The following is a 26,556-nucleotide window of genomic DNA, read 5'->3' on the forward strand; positions in this document are numbered from 1 at the left end:
GGAGTTGCAGTTTCCATTGTACCAGTGGACGGAAGACATGATGATGGGAACAACGGCAAGAAGGGGAGGAACTGGAGAGATACCTTTTTTGTGTTTGTTTGTTTTTTGCGGTACGCAGGCTTCTCACTGTTGTGGCCTCTCCCGTTGCAGAGCACAGGCTCCAGACCCGCAGGCTCAGCGGCCATGGCTCACGGGCCCAGCCGCTCCGCGGCATGTGGGATCTTCCCGGACTGGGGCACGAACCCGTGTCCCCTGCATCGGCAGGCGGACGCTCAACCACTGTGCCACCAGGGCAGCCCCGAGATACCTTTTGTTTTTAATTGAAGTATAGTTGATTTACAAAGTTGTGTCAATCTCTGCTGTACAGCAAAGTGACTCAGTTATACACATATAGACCGTCTTTTTTTAAAAATATTCTTTCCCATTATGGTTCCTCACAGGATATTGAATATAGTTCCCTGGGCTATACAGTAGGACCTTGTTGTTTATCCATTCTACATGTAATAGTTTGCGTCTGCTAACCCCAAACTCCCAGTCCATCCCTCTCCCTCCCGACCCCCGCTGGGCAACCACAAGTCAATTTTCTATCTCTATGAGTCTGTTTCTGTGAGAGAGACATTTTAAAGGTAAAATTAACAGACCGTGTTTCCAAAATGCCAGATAGGGACTTCCCTGGCAGTCCAGTGGTTAAGACTCCATGCTTCCAATGCAAGGGATGTGGGTCCAATTCCTGGTTTGGGAGCTAAGATCCTACCTACCATAGAACCTGGCTAATAATAATCATAATCATAATCATAAAATAAAATCCCAGTGATGCACCTGCACATTAGCAATAAGTCTCTTGCTACGCCACTGTGAGACTAGTTCGTTATCTGGTACTATTCCAGTTCTCTCAATAAACTTGAAATGTGAGGAGATTCTGTCTTCCTGGTTATAGAATTCATACATTGCATCTGTCTTTCTCTGTGTACATGCCACACAAATCTTAAAACAACCCCTTGATTTATGCATCCTCCAGGCATTTCAGTGAAGTAAAATGGAAGAAATGCAAATGAAATAGATAAATTGGGCAAAGTGTATTTTTGAAAATAATAATGAAATATATGACTCACAAAATGAGCTTCCTCAGGAAACTAAAAATAGAACTACCATTTGATCCAGGAATTCCACTCCTCGGTATATATCTGGAAATGATGGAGGCACTAGTTTGAAAAGATACATGCATCCCAATGTTCATAGCAGCATTATCTACAGTAGGCAGTATATGGGAGCAACCCAAGTGTCCATCAAGAAAAAGATAGGGCTTCCCTGGTGGTGCAGTGGTTAAGAATCTGCCTGCCAATGCAGGGGACACGGGCTCGACCCCTGGTCCGGGAAGATCCCACATGCCGCGGAGCAACTAAGCCCGTGCGCCCCAACTGCGGAGCCTGTGCTCTAGAGATCCCAAGCCACAACTGCTGAGCCCACGTGCCACAACTACTGAAGCCCGCGCACCTATAGCCTGTGCTCCGCAGCAAGAGAAGCCACTGCAATGAGAAGGCCATGCACTGCAACGAAGAGTAGCCCCCGGTCGCGGCAGCTAGAGAAAGCCCGTGCGCAGCAATGAAGACCGAACACAGCCCAAAATAAATAAATTTCTTTTTTTTAAGCCATAAAAAAAGGAAAAAGATGGATTAAAGAAGAAGTGGTATACATATCTACAATGAAATATTACTCAGCCACAAAGAAGAATGAAATTCTGCCATTTGCAGCACCATAGGTGGACCTAGAGCATATTATGCTAAGTGAAATATGTCCGACAGAGAAAGGCAAATACTACTTGGTATCACTTACATGTGGGATCTAGAAAAGAAATGAATGTATATAGTGAAACAGAACACACAGAGAAAACAAACTAGGTTACCTGTGAAGAGAGGGAGGAGGGGAAGGGCAAGATAAGAGTATGGGATTGAGAGAGCCAAGCTATCAATACTTTGTATAAAATAGATAAGCAATATCTTAAGTAATATATTGCACGGCACAGGGAATCATAGCGATTATTTTGTAATAAGTTTTATAATCTATGAAAATTCTGAATCACTATGCTGTGCACATGCAGTTTATGTCATTGTAAATCAACCATAGTTCAATAAATAAATATATATCATGCATATGTATCATATAGGATTCACAAAGTGGAATTTTATAACAGTTGAGATATAATGCTTATTACTATAACTTAAATTTTTAATAGCCTTTCAAAAAGCCTCTTGAAAAATTATGATTCATATTTATAATCTGATAAATACCTGCACACATTAATTTTCATGAAACAAGTGGAAAATATCCTAGGTAATTCATCTGAACAGTATTTCACAAGTATTTCTAACAGTCATACTGCACCATGAGTTCTGTGTGCATTAGGAAGCGGAATGCAGCAGGTGTGGTTTTTTTTAAAATTAATTAATTAATTAATTTATGGCTGCGTTGGGTCTTTGTTACTGCTCAAGGGCTTTCTCTAGCTGCGGGGAGCGGCGTTTACTCTTCATTGCGGTGCGTGGCTTCTCGTTGCTGTGGCTTCTCTTGTTGCGGAGCACGGGCTCTAGGCACGTGGGCTTCAGTAGTTGTGGCACATGGGCTTCACTAGTTGTGGCACATGGGCTCAGTAGTGGTGGCTCACGGGCTCTAGAGCATAGGCTCAGCAGCTGTGGCACATAGACTTAGTTGCTCTGCAGCCTGTGGGATCTACCCAGACCAGGGCTTGAACCCAAGTCCCCTGCATTGTAAGGCGGATTCTTCACCACCGAGCCACCAGGGAAGCCCTACCTGGAACCTTTTATCTCATATACATTTTCAATTCACTTAGACACGTCAGCAAACTGCTGGCAAAAACAGCTTTTTACTGACACCATTCTCGACTCGTTAGGAGGAAACATCTTAGTTTCCGTTATAACTGGCCCAAGCAACGGTAAGCTTTTGCCTTAAAACTGTAGCAAACAGTAAATTAAAACAAGCAGCTTCAAGCTGCAGGGACCAACCTACCCCTCGCCGCCTCCTGCCCCGCCTAACGGCGCTCGCTGCACTGACAGGGGCTCCTCCTCGCCCCGCCCTTCGCCGCTAGCGCGCGCCCAAGCCCCGCCCCCAGAAGCCCTGCTTCGAACTCCGCGCTCGCGCCGTTAATAGCGGAAGCGGAAGCGGACATCGCGGAGAGAAGGTCACCCTGCTGAGAGTAAGTTTTCTTTTCTGGTGTGAATATGTGCCGCGCGGCCCCCCTGTCTCCATCCTCAGAGTGTGGGGGTCACCAAGGACCGTAAATCCCAGCATCCGGCCCTATGCTTCCAATAAATCCAGACGTCGCCGTTACAGGTCGGGCATGTTTTCCTTTGGGTTTGAATTCGCTCAGAGGCCGGTTCCGGTGCCCTTGGCTTTTCTGCCTTCGGTCCAGGTAGACACCTCCATTCGCGACATTTTCCTGCTTAAAATCCATTACTGCCTCCGCCCCTTCCCGCCGCCTGTAAAGTCCCCTTCCGCGAGGTGGATTCGCGCCCCCCAGCCTCGCCCTCGGCCCCTGGAGGGCAGCGCCGGCCGCCCCGCTCCCGGACGGGCCGCGTCCTCCCCCCGGTCCTGGGGTTCTGCAGAGCCCGCCCCTCTCCTGAGAACCCCTCCCTCCCTCCCTCCCTCCCAGCGCCTCTGTCCTCGCATCTCCTCAGGCCGGTGCTTCTGCTCCCCCGGCCTCCCCTTCGTAGTCAGCCCTTCCCCTCACCCGGCGTGTGGGGCGGGGAGTGACCTGGGCCAGCCGTGTGACCCCCAGTGTTCTTCCGTCTGAAATACCACCCCGCTGGAGAATGGTCTCTTCTGGTAGGCGGTATGTTATTCCGTCTCGGTCTCTGTAAATAAGTGGGCGAGGGGGAACTGGAGGAGCAGAGACAGAGCGACTGCGAGAGAAATAGAAAAGCTGACAGGGTGGAAAGAATGAGGGAGAGCGGATGGAGACGTAGAGGGTGGCTGAGGAGCTTATAAAGAGACAGTGAAATGAAGGAGACTAAGTACGCCTTGAAAATAGCAGGTGAATAAAATCGAGAAGTCAATGAAAACGGCGGATCTCCAGGGATTGCAGAGCAACGTAGAGAGAGGCCCTGGATCAGCGGTAGTAGGGAGGGCAGCAGTGGTGAGGCCCTGCACAGAAAGTCTGGGAGAGGATAAAAGGTGGAACCACGGCCTTCAGGGCACCCTGGTCCTGGGAGAGAAACAGGACAACTTGTGGCTAGCAGAGCAGAGGAAGAGAGAGAGCAGGAAGGAAGCACAGCCACCTGGGGTGCCGGAGAGTGGGGCGGAAGGGAGAGTAACAGGGACAGAAGGGGTGTCACGGGCCGGGCAGAGAGGGAATAGAGTTGGGGGAAGAAAGAGGCAGAAATGTGTGGACAGGCCAGCAGGAGCACCAGGGGAGTCGATGAGATCAAAAAGGAGGAGACAGAAGGGCTTCCCTGGTGGCGCAGTGGTTGAGAGTCCGCCTGCCGATGCAGGGGACGCGGGTTCGTGCCCCGGTCCGGGAAGATCCCACATGCCGCGGAGCCGCTGGGCCCGCGCGTCCGGAGCCTGTGCTCCGCAACGGGAGAGGCCACAACGGTGAGAGGCCCGCGTACCAAAAAAAAGGGAAAGAAATAGACAATAAAACACATAGTTGTGCAGGTAGAGGGCAAACTGGGTCCAGGTTGGGGGTGAGTTGATTGGATTTGGACGATTAAGTTATGATATACTGATTTCTGGCTTTAGACTCTAATAAATTGAAATTTTGCTTGGTTAAATTATACAGGTGAGGATTTGTACTGCAAAACTGGAAGGTTTGTGCATTTTGTAATTGTTTGTATGACAAGAAAACTTCCCTTTGCAATCCCTATTCAGCCAAGGGGCAGTGAGTTGACTCAGAGAGTTGTGGGTCACCCCCTTCCATTTCCCGGCGTGGAATAGAGGACAGGGGAGAGACCAGTGGGGCAGGAAATGACTGACTCTCACTACATGGTGCTTCTTTAAAGAAACATTAAAAATTTTGTTTTTCTGTAATGGACTTACTTTTTTCTCTCTGGTTTCTTTACATTTATGTCTTTCTTTTAACTTTGCATATATCCTAGTGCATTAGATATCTAATTTCCTGCAAATAATTACTAACTTGTGAAATAAGTTTGGTAGCCTTATGTATTCTACTCATGTGATTCTTTTTTTTTTTTTTTTTTTTAGTTTCTGCTTTATAACAAAGTGCATCAGTTACACATATACATCTGTTCCCATATCCCTTCCCTCCTGCGTCTCCCTCCCTCCCACCCTCCCACCCTCCCACTCTCCCTATCTCACCCCTCCAGGCGGTCACAAAGCACCGAGCTGATCTCCCTGTGCTATGCGGCTGCTTCCCACTAGCTATCTACCTTACATTTGATAGTGTATTTATGTCCTTGCCTCTCTCTCCGCTTTGTCACAGCTTACCCTGCCCCCTCCCCATAACGTCAAGTCCATTCTCAAGTAGGTCTGTGTCTTTATTCCTGTTTTACCCTTAGGTTCTTCATGACGTTTTTTTTTCTTAAATTCCATATATATGTGTTAGCATATGGTATTTGTCTTTCTCTTTCTGACTTACTTCACTCTGTATGACAGACTCTAGGTCCATCCACCTCATTACAAATAGCTCAATTTCATTTCTTTTTATGGCTGAGTAATATTCCATTGTATATATGTGCCACATCTTCTTTATCCATTCATCCGATGATGGACACTTAGGTTGTTTCCATCTCCGGGCTATTGTAAAAAGAGCTGCAATGAACATTTTGGTACATGACTCTTTTTGAATTATGGTTTTCTCAGGGTATATGCCCAGTAGTGGGATTGCTGGGTCATATGGTAGTTTTATTTGTAGTTTTAAGGAACCTCCATAGTGTTCTCCATAGTGGCTGTACCAATTCACACTCCCACCAGCAGTGCAAGAGTGTTCCCTTTTCTCCACACCCTCTCCAGCATTTATTGTTTCTAGATTTTTTGAGGATGGCCATTCTGACTGGTGTGAGATGATATCTCATTGTAGTTTTGATTTGCATTTCTCTAACGATTAATGATGGTGAGTTCCAGATGGTGAGTTCCAGCGGCGCCATTCTTCTCGCCCTGCCACGCCCTGCCACGCCCGATGCCCAAAGGGGGGTGGCCTGCCGGAGGCATTGCCTAACCCCTGCAGCGTGGGGTCAAGAGACCTGGTGGTGGGCGGGGTGGTGGGCGGGATCTGGGCTCCGAGGGGCCCGCTGCCATTAGGTCACGGAGGTGGGGGTGGGGGAGCAGTTCGTTGCTTCTTCCAGGCTCCGGCCCTGCCAGTGGGCGGCTGCGGCGATGGCTCTGGGGCTCGGCAAGACGCAGCCTGAGCCTTTCCCGGAGTCCCCCCAGTTCACCTGCCGACCAGAGGCCGGAGGGCCTGGAGGGCCCCGGGCTAGAAGGCCGCGATCTTACCGCGCTCTCTGCCCTGATTCTTTTCTAAATATGATAAATCCTTTATTTATTTATTTATCTATCTGTCTATCTATTTATTTATTTATGGCTGCACTGGGTCTTCGCTGCTGCGCGTGGGCCCTCTCTAGTTGCGGCGAGCAGGGGCTACTCTTCGTTGCGGTGCGTGGGCTTCTCATTGCGGTGGCTTCCCTTGTTGTGGAGCACAGGCTCAAGGCACGCGGGCTTCATTAGTTGTGGCACGCGGGTCAGTAGTTGTGGCTCACCGGCTCTAGAGCGCAGGCTCAGTAGTTGTGGCACACGGGCTTACTTGCTCCGCGGCATGTGGGATCCTCCCAGACCAGGGCTCAAACCCGTGTCCCCTGCATTGGCAGGCGGATTCTTAACCACTGCGCCACCAGGGAAGCCCCAATCCTCAATTTTTTAAAAACATTGACAGCAGGATTTTTAGATTTAAAAAATTCACAAATTATTTATTTTTATTGATTCAGATATAATTGACACCCGAGTCCTTCCCCTGGTTTATCTTTCTATACTGGTAAAGTTCTTTGGTAACTAGTAAATAATTTTAGACTCTTTTGATGAGTACTTGGTAGATATGTCAGTGATCTTTTATATTAACAGTCAAAACCTAGTTTAACCGTTTAGTCTAATATTTTTTCCCCTTTTATTCCTCTATTCATGATGAAGAAGTTTGCTCAGATCTTGTTTCTAAGCTGAATGCTTGCAATGTTTTATGCACCAGCAACTATGCTTTTGCAATTGTTTATTTTTAAATTATTTTACTGTGATTTTTCTGGAAAAGAAGAATTAGCTGTTTGGTGTGTGATCAGACCTTGAAAGAGAAGTTTCCTTTGATCAGGCATCTGAAAGATGGTGTTTTAAATGGGACAGGCGACAAGGACGGACTCTGCCCACCGACCCCTCAGGATCTCATCTCAGAATTCGGTTCCACCTGCTTCTGTTCACTCAACCAGGACTTTCTCAGAAAAGCCTCCCTTCTGGGCCTCAGGGCGCCCACTTGTAACATGGAGATGAGAGACTAGACCAGAAACTCTCAGTCAGAGTAACACTGACCCTGAAGTGATTGGCCAGATTGAGTGTGTGTCTGTGTGTGTCTTCTTTTTGGAGAGAGTGTCTAGTTTTATTTAGAATTGTATATGGGTTCCTATCTTCCCACAGGCTCGGAGTAGAAGTGACCATAGTCAGAAATATTTCTCTGCTTTAAGTATAAATCTGAGGAGAGTTTATGCCAGTCCTGGCACTCAGACCTGCACTGGCTCTTATTTGCCCTCAGGACAAATCCCAGCTCCTCCCTGTGGCTACTCAGCCCTGTGTCATCCTCAGGGCCCTGCCAGTATCTCCAGCTTCATCCTGGGAGCTGACCCTGTTCTCGTGGTTCACTCTACCCTGGGCACATTCACCTTTTGTGTTTCCAAACAAAAACTATTTGTGTCTGACATCATAGTCCCTGTTCTTACCTTTTGCCTTGAAGTCACCATGGCTCAGGCCCTTTGTCTCCCTTCAGGTCTAGGCTCAGAGAGGGCTCCCTATCTCCTCCTGACTATCTGTGTCACATTTTATTGCCTCTGTATCAATCACCTTCAACAGAAATGCCCCTCTCCATGGATTATTTGGAGTCTTCCTCCTTTTCCGTTCATTGAAGGATGCACAGTGTTCCTCTTCCCTGGATGGCTGCAGCATCTCCCTCTAGGGATGTGTTTAGTGGCTGGGACTGTGGGTTGGGCTGAATAATCCTCAGGAGACCAGGGGAACAAGGTAGCTGATGAGGATGGTTCCTACATTTGTTCTGGACATTTCAACTCTGATTATTACCCCATATGGCTGCTTAATTACTCAAAATAAGAGCAAAAAGATGCAGGGAGTGCTAAAAAAACCCTACAGAACTGATGTCCTCATGTAGTATGTTGAGGTGTCCCCATGTTTAGTGTGCTGTGTCACTACTCCACTATAGCCCCCAGGTGTTCCAGGCTGTGCACATCCAGGGACCGGTTGCCTCCTTGGACAGGAGCTTTGCCTTCCAGCAGTTCATCTGTTCCGAATCAGGGGTAGTGGTTTCACTGTGGTAACTGTGGGCCAAAGTCCAGAACCTAAGGAGGAATGGAGGAGACTTCCCTCAAAGAGTTAGGGTATCTTTTTTTGTGTGTGTGTGTGGTACATGGGCCTCTCACTGCCGTGGCCTCTCCGTTTGCGGAGCACGGGCTCCGGATGCGCAGGCTCAGCGGCCATGGCTCACGGGCCCAGCCGCTCCACGGCATGTGGGATCTTCCCGGACCGGGGCACGAACCCGTGTCCCCTGCATCGGCAGGCGGACCCTCAACCACTGCGCCACCAGGGAAGCCCTAGGGTATCTTTTAATTACCTGTGAGCTGGGAGAACAGGAGAGAGGAAACTTGGGGACCATCTGTCTTGGGGACAAGAAATCTGGGGACCGCCTGTCTTTGAGTGTCCCTCACTGGATTCAAATGTCCTTTGTAACTGGACTCCGTAACATTCTTACTTTCTCGTAAGTTTTCCCAGGAGGGACAACTTTGTTGACCTGCATATTGAATGCCCAGTGTCCTTTCGGTGGCAGCTTGTGTGTATTCCTGTTGCGATGGCTTTCCTGAGATGTACTTTTGTCCTTTAGCCCTGTTTGCCCATGAGTGCAAGGAGGAGAGGCAGAACAATGGGAAAATTGGAGGAGAGCCTGCAGGAGGGATATGGCAGCCAGTGTGGGCTTCAAGATGAGCCCGGTGAATGGTATTGTGCATTTGTCCCTTTTGGGCTCAAGGGGTGTGTGGAACTCCTGGCAAGTAATGTCTCAGTTCTGGCTGGAGCACCTGGAATTGGGTTTATGAATAGTTGTGGGGTGCATTGCATGGTTTGCGGTGCCGTAGTGTCTTAGCTCAGCTTCCCTGGGACGTAGCTGCTGAGACTGAGGTTTCCATTCATTGGTTTAATCTGGTATTTCATGGCCATACATGAGGAGGAATGAAGGCAGTGGTTTTAGGCACAGAAAATCATTTTCCTCCGATGTTAGAAGTATGGCCTGAGCTGAGCCCACAGGGATTCTTGGGTGCAGGAGGATGGGTGCCTTGTCCTCAGGCAGTGGAGCTAGAGGGTGCCCTACAGCATCCACTCTGCAAGTGACTTGTGTTGGGTATTCTGGGAGGTCAAGAATCACTGTGCAGGGATACTGCTTTGGGAAAGATCTCTGGTGTTCTCCTTACTTGCTGCAAGTAATAATTCCTTCCTGCTCGAGAAAAAAAAAAGAGAGAGAAAGAGAGGAATCATTGTGCAGTTTTTAGACTAATATGGAGGTCATTTTATTGTTTACCTTTGGTACTTTTTAGTATTTTGTGTTGCAGACAAAGAAATTTTCAGTTGCACTGTGAAACATAACGAAAGGGGAATTGGAGTGTTGCCTTGGGGGATGTTTGGGTCTCACTGGGGGATGTGCGTCGTTGGAAACATCCGGTACGGGAGCCTCTCACTGTTGTGGCCTCTCCCGTTGCGGATCACAGGCTCCGGACGCGCAGGCTCAGCGGCCATGGCTCACGGGCCCAGCGGCTCCGCGGCACGTGGGATCTTCCCGGACCAGGGCTCAATCCTGCATCCGCAGGCAGATTCTTAACCACTGCGCCACCAGGGAAGCCCAACATCTTTCTTTTATATGTAGTTTTTGAAGATGACACAGTTTGGGCTGTGGTTACTGTGAATGAAAATATGGTATTTTGCACCTACTGGTTCCTTGGGTGTCTTATATCTATTTTTCCCTCTGGCATGATTTATTAGAGTTTGGCATGATTTCTGGTATTTTCTAGCACAATGAGTTGATCATTATGGGTTTTATCGAGACTATGTTGAACCCCATGAAAGTTTGTAAGTTCATTTGAGTCCAGAAGGGAAATTATGAGTACTAAGCTTCAAATGGCAGAAGGTTTTCATTAGGGAGATTTTGCTGGGTATGTTTCTGTGGACAGAACCTGAGAGGGGCCACTAAGTTCTTTAGTGTAGGGAGAGATTGTTCCGAGAATCAGAGGGCCAGCAATACCATAGTGATCAGTAGTAGTACAGAGGCACATCCTTGGGAAGATGTAGCCGCTACTTTCTTGCTGCCAGGCCAGTGCTGGTTCCTCTACGGTCCTCTCCCTACCTGTCTCAAAACACACACACACACACAGAATAGGGAACACTTGTGCTTCATTGGTGGGAATGTAAATGGTATGGCTATTACGGAAAAAAGAGGTTCCTCTGTCTAGATAGCCAAAGGAAATGAAATCATTATATTCAGGTAAATATTTGCAACATGTTCGTCTAATGGTCATCGTGCTATCGTTAATCATACTGTGTTTCTATATACCTGGTATTTGCTGAGAGAGTAACACTTGACTGTTCTTAGCACACAGAAATAAAATGGTCGTTGTGAGTTGATGGACATGTAAAGCACTCTATTGTGACTATTACACAGTGTATATATCTGTCTAATAAGCACATTAGATGCCTCATATGTACACCATTGTTCTGTTAGGCCTCAGTAAACCTGGAAAATGAAAAGCAAGTGGGGGCCGTGCTGGGCTTGCCTCCTGAGTGCTGCTCAACCCAGGCGTTTCCTTAGATGGATGAAGAATTTTGTATAGACATGTCTTGTACCCTCTGACCAGGGATTCCTCTTCATACTGTCAGTGTGGGGGTCCAACCTCAACAACAGTTAAGGTTCCCGAGAATATTCCAATCTGGATCCATCACTGAGCATCGTGACTCTGGGTACCCCCGTTCCTGAGGGCTGAGATCTGGGCTGAGGGTGAGGGTTCTGCTCTGCGTGGGGATGGATCAGGGCTGGTCTGTGACCTGCAGGGGATCGTCGGGTCCAGCTGAGGTGCCCACTGCTGCTGTGTACATGATGCCTCACCAGGAGGGGAGCAAGATCTGAAGAAAGGGTGGGAAACTCACCTGTTAGAGTCTGTGTAGAAGTTTACTGTCCTGATCCCTCCAGGGACAGTGGGCAGCAGAGGACTGTCTGTTTCACATGCTGAGGGCTTCCCTGTGTGTGTGGTGGTGACTCAGGAAGGGGGTGTGTCGATTCTAAGCATTAAACAGCCTGTTTTCCACTTTCAGGTCCAGTGACCTCTAAAGACTCTTGTCTGAGAAAGAAGCCCTGAAGAGGAAGGAGAGGAAAGAACTGGAGTCAGGAATGACTCTTTCTCAGGTAAAGTCATTTTCTCAGCTGATTCTTCTGTCTGTCCTTCCTGAAATGCCCTTCTTTGAACTCGCTAATCTCTGACTCTGAAGTAGCCTGCCTGACACCTGTACATTCACACTCACCTGGGTCCTTCCCTCAGGGCCTGACATCTCCACTTAGATCCCATTTCCCCATGACCCGGTGACCTGGAACTTGTGAAAAGGCTCCACTGGGTGTAGTCCTGGGCAGGGCTTCACACCCATGGATTGGAGACCTGGTGTCAGTGCTACTGGACAGCAGGGATTGCTTAGGGCCCCATCAGGATGCACTGTCCGCTCTCTGTCTAGCAGGATAAAGAAGCTGGACCTTAATGTGCACAGTATCTGGTAAAATCTGGAAAACAGACCAGTGAGAGGTAATTTGTTTTGTCTTTTTAACTTTTTTTTTGCCATGCCCCACAAAAGCTTGTGGGAACTTAGCTCCCCGACCAGGCATTGAACCCAGGCCCACTGCAGTGAATGCGCCAAGTGCTCACCATTGGATCACCAGGGAATGTTTTATTCCATTCTTGAGTTTGAACTATGAAATCAACCTAAATCTCTGACAGTGGGAAATTCTTTAAATCACTTTCACCACCTGCATTCCTCAGAGGTTGTCTTTTCACTCTGTGGATTGTATCCTGTGCTACAGAAGTTTTTACCTTTGATGCAAGTAAGGTTCCATCTTCATTCTTTTGCTGGTTTGTATATAGTTGCTTAGCATCGTTTTTAATTGAGACTGTCCTTTCCCCTTTGTGTAGTCTTTGCACCCTTGTCTGTACATTTTATACATATTCACTGGATTAGTTCTGGTTTCCACTGGGTTATGTATCTGTGCTTATACCAGTACCACATCACCTTGATTACTTGGTAATATGTTTTGAAATATGAAAATGATGTCCATCTTCTTTTTCAAGAGTATTTTGGCTGTTGGGGGTCCCTTGAGATTCCCTATGAATTTTAGTATGATTTTTTTTTTTAACTGGGAAAATTGCCTTTGAAATTTTGACAGGGATTCCATTGACTCTGTAGAACACTTTCAGTAATAAAGTCGTTTTAAGAATATTAATTCTTCCAATTCATGAGTACAGGGTGTCTTTTTATTTATTTGTATATCCTTGGATTTCTTTTAGCAACATTTAGTAGTTTTCAGTGTGCAAGTCTTTCACCTCCGTGGGTAATTTTTTCCTAGTCTGTCTCTTGATGCTATAGTAAATAGTATTGTTTTCTAACTTTCTTTTGAATTTGTTCATTGTGTATACCAAGGCAACGGATTTTTGTGTGCTGATTTTTTTTTTTTCCTTTCTGGCCATGCCTTGTGGTTTGTGAGATCTTAGTTCCCCCACCAGGTTTTCAACCCAGGGCCATGGTAGTGAAAGCACAGAGTCTTAACCACTGGACTGCTGGGGAATTCCCTGCTGCAATTTTTCCAAAGTTGTTTTTTCCTTTCTTTGTTTTGTTTTGGTTTTGTTTTTTTTTTTTTTTGGATGCGTCAGGTGTTGTGGCACTCGGGATCTTCATTGAGGCGTGCGGCATCTTTTGTTATGGCATGCAGTGTCTTTCGTTGAGGCGCATGCTCTTCGTTGTGGCGAATGGGCTTCTCTCTCTAGTTGTGGCGTGCGGGTTTTTTTTTTCTGTCTCCCTAGTTGTGGCATACGGGTTCCAGAGTGCGTGGGCTCTGTAGTTTGCGGCACGTGGGCTCTCTCGTTGAGGCGCGCAGGCTTAGTTGCCCTGTGGTATATGGGATCTTAGTTCCCTGACCAGGGATTGAACCCAATTCCCCTGCCTTGGAAGGTGGATTCTTTACCACTGGACCAACCGGGAAGTCCTTGAAGTTTTTTGAAGTGGTGGTTTTCTCATGGAGCCTTTTTGGTTTGCACATGTAAAACCTTGTCACCTAGAGAAAAAGGTAATTTTACTTCTTTTTCAATTTGTATAACTTTGATTTCTTTTTCTTGTCTAATGGCTCTGGCTAGGACTCTCAGTACATTCTTGAACAGCAGTACAGGGTTTGCATCTTTCCCTTTTTTTGTTGTAAGCACTTAGCATTGGAGACTTCCCTTTTACTATGGTTTTGACTGCCTGTTATAAATTTTGGTATGTTGTGTTTTTATTTCCATTCAGATATTTTTACAATTTCCTTGTGATTTCTTCTTTGACCCATTGCTTCTTTTTTTAAAAAATAAATTTATTTATTTTACTTTTGGCTGTATTGGGTCTTCATTGCTGTGTGTGGGCTTTCTCTAGTTGCGGTGAGCAGGGGTTACTCTTTGTTGCGATGCGCAGGCTTCTCATTGCGGTGACTTCTCTTGTTGTGGAGCACGGGCTCTAAGCACGCGGGCTTCAGTAGTTGTGGTGCTAGGGCTCTGTAATTGTGGTGCACAGGCTTATTTGCTCCGCGGCATGTGGGATCCTCCCAGACCGGGGCACGAACCCATGTCCCCTGCATCGGCAGGCGGATTCTCAACCACTGCACCACCAGGGAAGCCCACAATATACTTTTTTCCATATTCTTTTTAGTCATGATATTTAATTCTCCAAGTAGATTTTAACTTTACTATTGTGATAATTTTTTTCTTAATCTCTTAAATTAATGTATAATAGTAATAACTTTTCTAATTTTGAGTCAGTGTTTTATGTGTGGAATACAGAAATAAACTCTGCTTTGCATTTGTTAATACCTACCTATGTCAATATTGTGGTTTAAATTGTATTTATATATGGGTATTCAATAGAGATTGCAGTTAAAGGATCCTATTTTTTTCATGTTAGTACCATTTAGTACAGTTGATACTTTTTCATTGTTCCAAAGATGCTGCATTTCGCATAAATAAAAATGATGATGAAAAAAATCATGCAATAATATATCCAGAGACAACTTCTCTCGTTTCAGTTATTCGTGCATTTACATGTGTGTCCATGAGTTCATGGATGTGCAAGTCCATGGTTTTGATAAAAGAAATCATAATTTTATAACTATGTACTGTATTTTATTGCAGTTGAAATTATATCATAAATATATTACACGGCCTTGAATTTTTCCTACACTATCCCGTTAATGGTTCAGATACTAGTAAGATTACTAACGTAGTGTGTGTGTGTGTGTGTGTGTGTGTGTGCGTGCGCACACGTGCCTACATCTATAATGACCTTTTACTGCCTTTCACGTTGTTCAACTTCTTTCAAGTTTTCTGGGAGAATCCTCTGGCAATGTCCTTCCAAAGCTCTTCTGTTACTTCAGGTTTTGCTTCTTTATCTTCAGTTCAAGACCGCATCCACCTTAATTCAGGTGCTTGCTGTATCGTTTCTTAGCTTGAACTAAGTTGAGTTTCTCCAAATGTCTCTGACAGTTTTCTCCTCTGCAGGATGGGAACAGATCTTTCTTTACTGAGCTACAATGTTGATAAAAAAATTCATATCTATAAAGCATTTAGAGTAATGCTTAGCATCTGTGAAGTATTCAGACACCTTTAGTCATTGCTGTTATTATCGTCATTGTACTTTAAGATTTTGATACTCTTTTTTAAAGCACTGTGGACTTAGTCATCTCTAAAGCCACCACTCATAGTGTAGTTCATCTGGATTTTGAATAGCACTCAGTGTGTAAGACATAATCTAACACTTCTGGATAGAGAACTCATTGTTGAATTTTATTTATATGTATTTCATGTATTGTCCACAAAAATGAAAAATACACATTGATTACAGGTTATCATAATCTCTATGAAAAAGCATAAGAAATTAAAATTAGAGACCCATAATTTCCCCAGATATCTTTATATGGATCTGTCAGAATACATACTTCAACTTGATCTTTTCACCTCTTCTCATTTTGTGTGAAAATAAGAATTCTTCTCATGGCCCCTTGGTGAAATGTGTTTTCATTTCAGGCACAGTTGACATTCAAGGATGTGGCCATCACGTTCTCTCAGGAGGAGTGGGAATGCCTGGACCCTGCTCAGAGGGCCTTGTACAGGGACGTGATGTTGGAGACCTACAGGAACCTGGTCTCCCTGGGTGAGGATAACTTCCCTCCAGAAATTGGGTTCTGCCCCTATGTATCTTTGCATTTTCCATTCTGTGCCTCCTGGGAGCCCCTGTTTTGCTTGACTGATCTGAAATCCTTGTTGATTCAGAAATGGAAAGCTTCAGGATGCAGCATCAGGAGTTTAAATCTACCTTTTCCTCTGATGACCTGCCCACTTCAGGATACATCAGGAGTTGTTCCAGAGCTTACATATATATAAAGCTCAATGGGAAACTTTTAATATACCCATTTTCCTGTTTCCTACCCTTGTGCTTTTGATTTAGGAGTTTTAGGAAAAGAGCTACGTTTCTGCACATTATACTGTTCCCTGTGTATTCAGGAGGTAAAGAGCAGGTCAGTTTTTTGAAATATTTTTCTGTTTCCATCTGTAGTCACCTCAGTTCTCAGTTGAGCAAGAGACCAGGATTCTGGAAAAGCCACAGCAAATCACGTTTCCTTCCTCTTATGTGGAGGAATTTCTGTTTCTTAACTGAATATTTTACCCACTTTGTACAAGAGAAAGAGCCCTGGGCTGTGAAGACTGATCTGAATACCTCTGGGGTTGTATCAAAGTGTGAACACAGGTCAGATCTCAGAAGCGCTGAGGGGAAACCTCATTATTAATAGTGTTTGGAGACTTTCCCCTCATCAGAGAGTTCTATGGGAATACAAAAATTTACTTATTATTTGAACTCTCAGAGGAAATTTTTCTTCTCTATAACTTATCCCTCTTGTCCTTCCACATGTAAAATGTATTCTTTCACCCTCCAGTGGTGCTGCAGCTCCACCAGAGACAAAGGCAAGGTCTTTATCATGATCTGCAACACTCTGCCATCTGGTTTCTGTGAGCTCCTGTTGCTTGAATTAGCAGAGCATGAGGTGGACTTTTTCAGAGGGGCCTCTTGCCCCCTCATCTCTCCTCGACTTCATTCCATTGGATGCTCAGTTCTGAGTCCACATAGATAAGAGCTGATGCCTCCAGACTCCAATCCCTGAACCTTTCCCAGTTCCATCCCCATTTGATGTTTTTAGGAGTCCTCCTCAGAAGATGGGAGACACTGGCTGCTCTTTGATTCCATGTGGCATCTCAGAACCTGCATGGAGCTGTCTCAAGCCCTGTCTGCCTGTTTAGATCCCTCCTGCATTTCTTCTGTTCTGCTTTGGCCACATTCTTCAGGCTTGTGTGTAACAGGGAGGTGCATTCTATCTTCTGTAATTATTACTTAGGAAAACTAAGGACAGTGGACAGAGGGATCATCTCTGATCCCCAATTCTACTGAGGAGCATATATGTATCTTTCCGGCTCTTAGTTTGGCATCTGTGGCTAGAGCACATTGTTCCATCTGAAGGTTCTATGATATCTGACACACATATCTCATATTTTTTTCACTCCTGTACTGCTCTACCTAGTCTGGGAATGTATTCTCTTCCTGATTTCATACTCTCCTAAGTTTGTGTGATTTTGCCTCTGAAACTTGTTTATGAAATACATAGAACTAGGCTCTGAAATTTTATCCAGAATCTTTGGTGTGATAATCCACCCTTCGTTAATCAACACCTTCTGGTGGACTCTCTATAGGATGGGTTTACTGGGTGACAGATACTTTTGAATGAGAATACTATCCCTCATATATTGTACTATTTTCCTGTGATATAGAAAATCACCACTTAAAGCCATAGTGAAGTGGTGTGCACATTCTATGATACAAAATAGAAAGCATCACCAGAGCCTGGCTGATACATCTTTCCAGGTTTTTTTCTGGTTTTGAGCAGTGTCACAAAAGCCTGTCTCAAGGGCACTGTGATAGTGGTGTTCATATGTACTATGACCATCCCCTTTCACCCTCAGTAAACGGTGAATAGGAATTTCTCCTCAGGATAACACTGCCCAAGTTCACATCCTCATATTTGTGAGGCTGTTGTGTAAACTGTCGTGGACACCATTTGGGGGTCACCTGTGTGCTATTGTTCTTTCTACATCAACAGCTAATTTTGAAACATCTAAATTAGAGAACGTATGAAGTGGAGTGATACCTTCCATCCGAACCATAATTCGTTCTGTTTAGTAGACCGCCCTTCCCCCACGCAGTGGTCCTGATACTCCTGTGGAACATCACTTGACCACTGACACAAGAGTTTATGTCTTATGTCTCTCTTGTATGCCACTGGTCTCTCTCTGTCTTTATGCTAGTACCATACTGCTTTGGTTAATTTAGGTTTCTAAGAATTTTGAAATGATTGTGAAACCTCCGACTTCATGATTTTCAACCTTGGTTTTGCTATTGAGTGTCTTTTGAGATTGCATTTGAATCTTAGGATGGATTTATCTGTTTCTTTGAGACACACTATTGGGATTTTATTAGGGATTGTGTTGAATCTGTTGATCACTTAGGGTAGTATTTACATACTGACAATATTTACTTCTAATCCATGAACTTGGGATATCTTTGCATTAATTTGTGTCTTTTCAAATATTTTTCAGCTGTGTTTTTAGTTTATAGTGCATATATCTTTCCCTTCTCTAAAGTTTTGCCAAATACTTAATTTTTTTGATGGTATTGTAAATGGAATTGTTTTCTGAATTTCCTTCTTGATTTTTTATTGTCACTGTATTGAAACAGTATTGATTTTTGTTTGTCAGTTTTATATATTGTCATCTTTTTGAGTTCATTATTTCTATCAAATTTTTTTTAAGAATATCCACGGGTTTTTATTTATTTATTTTTATTTTTATTTTTTATTTTTTTGCCGTGCTGCCCGGCTTGTGGGATCTTAGTTCCTACACCAGGGATCAAACCTGGACCCCCAGCAGAGGAAGCATGGAGTCCTAACCACTGGACCACCAGGGAATTCCCCAGGGTTTTTCACTTATTAGAGCATTTCATTTGTTAAAAGAAATAGTTTTGCTTCTTTTTGCTATTGGAACTGTTTTTATGTCTTTTTCTGCTACCTACGTGTACTTGCTAGGAATTCCAGTATTTTTTTTTTAGAAATACTGAGTGCAAGTGTCCTTGTCTTTTTCTTGATCTTAGAGGAAAAGCTTTAAGTCATTCCCCATTGAGTATGATGTTAGCTGTGGACTTTTAATACATGTCCTTTACTATGTTGAGGTCATTTTTTTCTATTTCTGGTTTACTGAGTGTTTTTATCATGTTTTTAGCATTTCCCCATGAGGACACCTCTGGTAATTGGGAGGCTCCTTCCAGTTCAGTCTCAATGCAATGTAAGAAGGAGGTGGGGAGTCACAGGCCAGGAAATGGTCATGAACTTTCCCACATTTTTCGGTTTAGTGTTTTCAGGATAGGCAATTGCCTGGTGCTGCCACTGTTTTTTACTGGTTTGTAGAGTTTTCCCCAATTCTTTTTTGTTTATTGTTTTTAACTTGGCTTCCTCATGGCTCTAATGAGTGCCTGTGGTTTACTGTTCTGTTGACATCACTCCTCATGGTTTTGTTTTTCTTTGCAGAGTTTGTGTTAAGAAATTTAATGATATGATTTTCAGTATTTAGAGAGGCCAGCTAAAAGAACACTGTCATGTTTAATAACAAGGAGTGTTAACATAAACATTTTATATATGAAATTATATTATGTAATCTATATTTTAGTTAGTAACACTTTTTTCTTTCTTTGCTTACTTAACTATTGTGATCCTCTCCTGAAATTGCTCAGGCTTTCTCAAACGCTTTCTGCTATCTTTGTTTCCCCATACAAACCCTGCTCACCCAGCCAGGAGCTCTTCATTCTGAAATCATGATCTCCCTACTTTACAGTAGTGTTGATCTGATTACTTTGTTCTGCATGTGTGTGTACAGAATAGACTGATCCGTCTCCTTCTGGTGGTCTTCTCCTGGTTTTTTCTTCTGCTTTCTGCTAAGAACATTATTGCACCATCTCCTTGACTATTATATATGTTTTTATTGAATATGTGCATGGAAATACAGCTGTTGGAATTTGATACCTTGCATAGCAAATAGTGTAATAGATTTAAAGTTAATTTCTTTCTACAGTGTTTAAATCTCTTTCAGTTCTTCCCATACTCATAGTATAATTCCCATAGTTAAAAAATTCTGTGCTCCACTCAGGCCCTTTCTCAGTCCTGACCTTTCCTTCCATGGTACCTTGATGTGGATGGAGAGATTGTTATTTCCCAGCACATTTAAGTTATTCTCCTGAACTTCCCAATTTCTACAGCACTCCTTCACCCATTCCTCCACATTCCACATCATTCACACTGTAAAAATAATGCCTCTTTATATATTGAATAACTGTCTCATGACACAACCTAAATCATTTTCTGTGTAGCTGTGATGACTCAGAAACCATTTCCAGGAGGGGTGGCTGAATAACCTTAGTAGTTATCCAGCTCACTCCTTGCATCTCCCTTGAAGTTTTCTTTCTCAACTCCTGATATTTGTTGTAGTATTTTGTAATCTGTACTGCTTGGGTGGGCGGTCATGTTTAAGAATATGTTGTCTCAGTCTGTTGGTCAAGGTTCACATCATGGTTCTCACTACTTTCTGCATCAATTGGGGTCATGTACATAAACCTGTGATTCCAATTTCCTTACTTAAAAAATTCTGATAATTTTCCTCAAGCCTTTCAAAAGAAACTAGTAATGTTAGACGGCTTGAAATAGTGGGGTTTTTTTGGGGGGGGGTTGTTTGTTTGTTTTTTTGGCTACACCACTCTGCTTGTGGGATCTTACTTTCTCAACCAGGAATGGAACCCGGGCCCGTGGCAGTGAAAGTGCTGAATTCTAACCGCCGGACTGCCAGGGAATTCCCAGAAATAGTGCATTTTTTATATTAATGAATCAAAAGTGGCTGTTGTGTAAAAAAGATATATTAATATTCTGGCATGTTTATTATGATGTCCCTTTTTTTGCCTTATATATTGTATGCCTTTCTTTTGCAATTTGTTGTATGAACCTAGTTAAATAAATTCGCAAATTGCTCTCTCTTCATTACATATATTTTGGAGCCAATGAACTGGATATTTTAGGGCACTGAACAGATAGGGAGTTGTTCTATTTAATGGCTATTAATATAACTGGAGAATATTTCATTTATTGATATTTAATTGTGATATACAGAAGGTGGTCTTTCAGAATGTTTTATGCTTCTTCCTGGGTACATAGATTTACAGCACGTTTTTAGAAGAACATTTTGTTTTTTAAAATACTGTTTTATCATATTCACCATTTTCTCTGCTATATTTGTTTCCCAATTGGAAACCGCCACTCCGTGAGATTATTCATTGAATAAGTTAGTTTTGGATTATTTACTGTTACAATTATTTACTGTCTGTTTTGTTAGCATTCATTTCTATTTAACAAGTATGCACAATATATGTATAGTATAATATTCTTTTCTCCTCAGTTACGAGGCACCAGTATATTTACTGCTAATTGGTATGTGCTTTGGTGTCATGGTTGAAAAATACACTTTCTTTGATAGCTAACAGAAGCTTTTCCAATGTGAGTATTTTTATCATAGGTTGTTTGAAAATTGGGTACCCTAAATTTAAGTGGAATTACTTGGATCACTTTATCTTTAGTAAAGAATCATTCCTTTTGTGTTTGTAAAGGTTTTAATATCATGGTTGGGAATTTTCGTAACTCTATGTAAGTACTAATTTTGGTGTAATATCATGTATTAACATGAACTATTTACTTACGAATTGGGGTGAATAGGATACTTATGGTTCTTTATATCTTGTAGATATCTCTCACGTACATGTGATCAAGAAATTACAACTAAATGCAAACACTGATAGAGCAGAAGTATTCCAAACACTGATATTGGGAAGACACGAAAGGAATAAAATCAAGCATTTTTACCTCAGGGAAATCCAGGAAAATACACATGACTTTGAGTCTCAGCCAAGAGATGAGGAAAGAGATTATAAAGGAATGCCTATAAACCATAACAAAAAGCTGACTGATAAGAGAGATCGACAGGGTAGAAGTGTTGCAGGAATCAAGCCTACTGAAAACAGGCTGGCATTAAGCTTTCAGGATGAACTGCGTATTTTCAAAAGTGAAGGGAAAATTGATGAATTTAATCAAGCTGACAAGAGTATCAGCATTAGTGCCTCATTTTCACCACTTCAAGGAACTTCTCCTACTGTCCAAACCACCATTTCTAATTCACATGAGAATGATTTTATGCATCCTTCAGTACAGACACAAGACCAGAGTGCATGCATGGAAAGCCCTTACAAATGTAATCAGTGTGGCAAAACCTTTCATCGGGGCTTAAATCTCACTCAGCATCAGTTGATCCATACAAAAGAGAAAATATTTAATTGTGATGTATGTTGCAAAGTCTTTAGTCGAAATTCAGACCTTGCAATTCATCGAACAATTCATACTGAAGAGAAATCTTACAAATATAATGAGTGTGGCAAAACCCTTAATCATGGCTTGCACCTCACTGGACATCAGATAATCCATACAAAAGAGAACTTATATAAATGTGATGTATGTGAAAAAGTGTTTAGTCAAAGTTCATACCTTGCAGTTCATCAGAGAATTCATACTGGAGAGAAACCATACAAATGTAATGAATGTGGCAAGGTCTTTAGTCAGAATTCATACCTTGCAAAACATCGCAGAATTCATACTGGAGAGAAACCTTACAAATGTAATGAGTGTGGCAAGGCTTTTAGTCAAAAAGGAAACCTTGCAAGTCATCAGAGAATTCATACTGGAGAGAAACCTTACAAATGTAATGAGTGTGGTAAGGTATTTAGTATTAGATCAACCCTTGTCAGTCATCAGATAATTCATACTGGAGAAAAACACTACAAATGTAATGAGTGTGGCAAAACCTTTTATTTTGGCTCACACCTCATACAACATCAAATCATCCATTCAGGAGATAAGCCATATAAATGTGATGTATGTGGCAAAGTCTTCGGTCAAAATTCATACCTTTCAGTTCATCGCAGAATTCATACTGGGGAGAAACCTTACGAATGTAAAGACTGTGGCAAAATCTTTAATCACAGCTCAAACCTCAGGAGACATCAGATAATCCATACAGGACAGAAATTATGTAAATGTGATATATGTGGCAGAGTCTTTAGTTATAATTCATACCTTGCAATTCACCGGAGAGTTCATACTGGAGAGAAACCTTACAAATGTAGTGAGTGTGGCAAGGTCTTCAATCGGAATTCAAATCTCGTAATTCATCAGAGAATTCATACTGGAGAGAAACCTTACAAATGTAGTGAGTGTGGCAGCTGCTTTAGTCGAAAAGCATACCTTTCAAAGCATCAGAGTGTCCATACAAAAGCGAAACCTTACAAAAGTAAAGACTGTTGAAAAACCTTTACTTAGATCTCAACTCTCACTACATATCAGGTAATAAATACAAACGGGGAATCATATTAACATGATATATGTGGGAAGGTCTTCACTCAAAATTGACACTTTGGGCTTCTCTGGTGGCACAGTGGTTAAGAATCTGCCTGCCAATGCAGGAGACACGGGTTTGATCCCTGGTCTGAGAAGATCCTATATGCTGCAGAGCAACTAAGCCCATGCGCCACGACTACTTAGCCTGCGCTCTAGAGCCCGTGAGCCACAACTACTGAAGCCTGTGTGCCTAGAGCCCATGCTCTGCAACAAGAGAAGCCACCGCAGTGAGAAGCCTGCGCACCACAACGAACAGTAGCCCCCGCTCGCTGCAACTAGAGAAAAGCCTGCGTGTGGCAGTGAAGACCCAATGCAGCCATAAATAAATAAATAAATAAATAATTTAAAAATCCTTAAAAAAAACAAAACAAAACAAAATTGACACTTTAAATTCATGGGAGATTCATAGTGGAGAGAAACTATGCACATGTCATGAGTGTGGCAAAGCCTCACCATCACATAATCTATACTGGACAGAAACTCTAAAAATGTCTTGAATTTCTCAGAGTCTTCGGTCAAAATTCATACCTTAAGGTGCACCGAAGTTTCATATTGGAAAGCTGCCTGACAAATATGATGAATGTGAAAAATCCGTCAGTGTACTTAAAAGCTTATCTTACTGTCAGGTAATCCACATTGACGACGAACTTTAAGCAAGGGTTTTAGCAGCTGTCCACGTCTTAGGCTTCACTGAAAATACCATTCTGGAGAGAAATCGGGTAGGTGTGTTTAGTATGACCAGTTCTTAGACAAGGAAGTCATTCACCAAAGAATTAATTCTGGAGATTACCTCACAAATGCCATGAATGGGCAAAACCTTCACTCAGGGCTCACGTCCTGCCAATCATCAGATAATCCATACTGGACGGAACATTACAGATGTACTGATTGTGGCAAAATTTCAAGTTAGTGCTCACTTGTCACTAGATATTGGAATATTTATCCTGGAGAGAAACCACTCAAATATGTGTGTGGTAAGGATTTTACGCAAAAATCACAAGATAGGAAGGTACTGGAACTATCCCTTACTAATGCAACTAATGCAACTAGTGTCGCAAAATCTTTACCTTGAGTTCAAGTATTTGGCAACAGTGCAGAGTCCATTGAAGAGAAACACTACAAATGTATGAGCAGAGGCTTTATCCTGGCTGCACAATTCACCAGACTTCTCAATATATATCTTTGAGAGGAACCACACGAACTAATTAATATGTGTGCTAAGGCTTGTACCTAAAGATGAAGTTTCTGAAACATAGAGGATTTAGTTTGGAGAGCAACGTTGCAAATGTAATAAATGTTGTAAAGGTTTTCATCAGGTATCTACACCTTTAGTGTAATGATAAAATTCATACAGGTCGGAAACTATAGAGATTTACTGAACATAGAAAGAATTTGATGAAGCGATGCGTCCTGAGGTTTCACCACAGAACTCATATGAGGGATAATCCTTACAAATGTAATGAGTTAGGTAAATTTTGTGTGCCATTCTTAAATCAGCCTACATATCAGAGAATCTATACTAGGAATAAGTGTATCTCCAGGATTAATGTGAGATTGTATGTACCTTAGAATCATTACAAGTCACAGTATGTTAAAAATTACAAAATGGTATGTATGTGACAGGAAGAATAACATGTGTAAGTGGCCAATTATCTTCACTGTAAATATTCTGTTAATTGAATTTTATTGAAAAAGCCACATTACTATTTATGCCTTTCAACCTGAAATTTGAAGTCTGTTGATCTTATGCCTTCATAACAGGCCTTTGATGATTGTCTCTGGGAAGGAATCAGTAACATAAGGGGGCCAACTTCGTTAGGTGTGGTTCATTCACATCCATGTTCCCTGGAAAAACAAGGGCCCTGAATTACCAAATTCAGTAGTTGTGAATTAGCAACAGGGAGGGGCAGAGAATAATATAAAACTGCCTTGACTCCTCATGCTTGTTATGTTCAGGGTCCATGGATAGGCCACTTCTAGGGGGTGATAGGACGGAATGCTCTACCAGATGACCATGAACAGAGCAGTAAGGATGTTAAGGGGCTGGACTTGCCATGAGAGGAGAGTGACAGGTTACTAGGGACTGATTATGTGGTAGGAACAATGTGTCGGAAAAGTTGGTCACTTCCGCCACTGCATGTGAACTGGTGGTGTTTGCATCTATGTTTAATGAGAAATTAGACTCATTCTTGGGAATTGAAGGGAAAGCATTTAACATTAGAGGAAAATTCAATTACTGAGCGAGGCTTGGTGGAGGATAAGCTTATGGTTTGAATGTCCAGTTTCTCTCAAAGGAAGGAGCCCTTAGGCTTTTTTATCAGTTTGTCCAGATAGGCTGAATAAGAAGAGGTTTTCCTGAGGATTAAGAGGTGTCAATAGTCAAACATCAAAAAATGGAGTCAGGGGAACTCCCTGGCAGTCCAGTGGTTAGAACTCCGAGCTCTCACTGCCGTGGGCCGGGGTTCAGTCCCTGGTTGGAGAACTAAGATCCCACAAGCCGCATGGTGCAGCCGAAAAAAAAAAAAAAGAAAGAAAAGAAAAAATGAAGTCAGGCTCTTTAATAAAACACTGAGTCAGAGCCCCCTCGCCTACCCACTTGTATCCCTCACACGCGTCCTATATTAATCAGTCTACTTCTTGCCTGTCACTTTACCTCTCGCTGAATTCCTTCTGCGCTGAGACACAAAGAACCTGAGGCTCAGTGAGTCCAGAGACCAGATACTGAAACCCCTACCAGGTGGGAGAAATTAACCGTGTGCTACCCAAAAGCATGTACACCCCAGACTGGTGGGAAGGAGAAGGTTGAGGATGTTGGCTCCCACTTGCCTCACCACCAGCCAATCAAAAGAATGTCCACGAGCTGATCACGCCCTCTCTGAACCATTACTATAAAACTCACTACCCTCTCCAGGTTGGGACACACAGTTTTGAGGGCATTAGCCTGCTGTGGCCCCTTTGCCTGGCAGAAGAACAATAAAGCTGTTCTTCTCTACTTCCGCCCAAAAGAAAAGAAAACAAAACAAGCACTGAATGCTTACTCTTGAAATGCCTGAGTTCTTGACTTGGCAAACCATACTTTTTCTTCATGCTAATAATTTCTTACATTTCTTTATCTGCAGCACACATACATTCCATTGTTCAATATTGTTCTTGAAAATGCTCGTAAAATTCTATTTGGATAACTTGTCAGAGATATTTTTACCTTAGTTTAATAAAATTAATGTTTGGAAATGTTTATTAGATAATATAACTAAGCAGTTTACTCAAAGCAATTTTCTAAATGCTATTAAAATTTGAGTTTCAAATTATGCTGGTACACAATGTGTTACGTTGTTTTCTACTGTAATAAAAATGTTTTGAATTGTTTCCTTAGCGATATTTTTTTCTGTCGCATATATTTCTCCTGTTTTATAGCATGGGATATG

At 42.9% G+C, this 26,556-nt stretch overlaps 1 protein-coding gene across 3 annotated transcripts; it reads left to right on the forward strand.

Moving 5' to 3' along the window:
• Positions 1 to 3,166: 3,166 nt before the first annotated feature.
• LOC308605927 (uncharacterized protein) lies at positions 3,167 to 26,556 on the forward strand. 3 transcript variants are annotated; one of them, XM_081216298.1, is made up of 4 exons: positions 3,167 to 3,208; positions 11,581 to 11,671; positions 15,573 to 15,699; positions 21,429 to 26,556. In XM_081216298.1, the coding sequence occupies exons 2-4, from the start codon at positions 11,657 to 11,659 to the stop codon at positions 23,036 to 23,038; spliced, it is 1,752 nt and encodes a 583-aa protein (XP_081072424.1). In that variant the 5' UTR covers positions 3,167 to 3,208; positions 11,581 to 11,656; the 3' UTR covers positions 23,039 to 26,556. The 3 variants fall into 3 exon arrangements, with proteins under 3 accessions (XP_081072424.1, XP_081072425.1, XP_081072426.1); XM_081216299.1 differs by lacking the exon at positions 3,167 to 3,208 and adding an exon at positions 3,236 to 3,345; XM_081216300.1 differs by lacking the exon at positions 3,167 to 3,208 and adding an exon at positions 3,380 to 3,424.

The sequence above is a fragment of the Mesoplodon bidens genome (assembly GCF_964165515.1).
Source record: "Mesoplodon bidens genome assembly, chromosome: 18".
Taxonomy (NCBI): Eukaryota; Metazoa; Chordata; class Mammalia; order Artiodactyla; family Ziphiidae; genus Mesoplodon; species Mesoplodon bidens.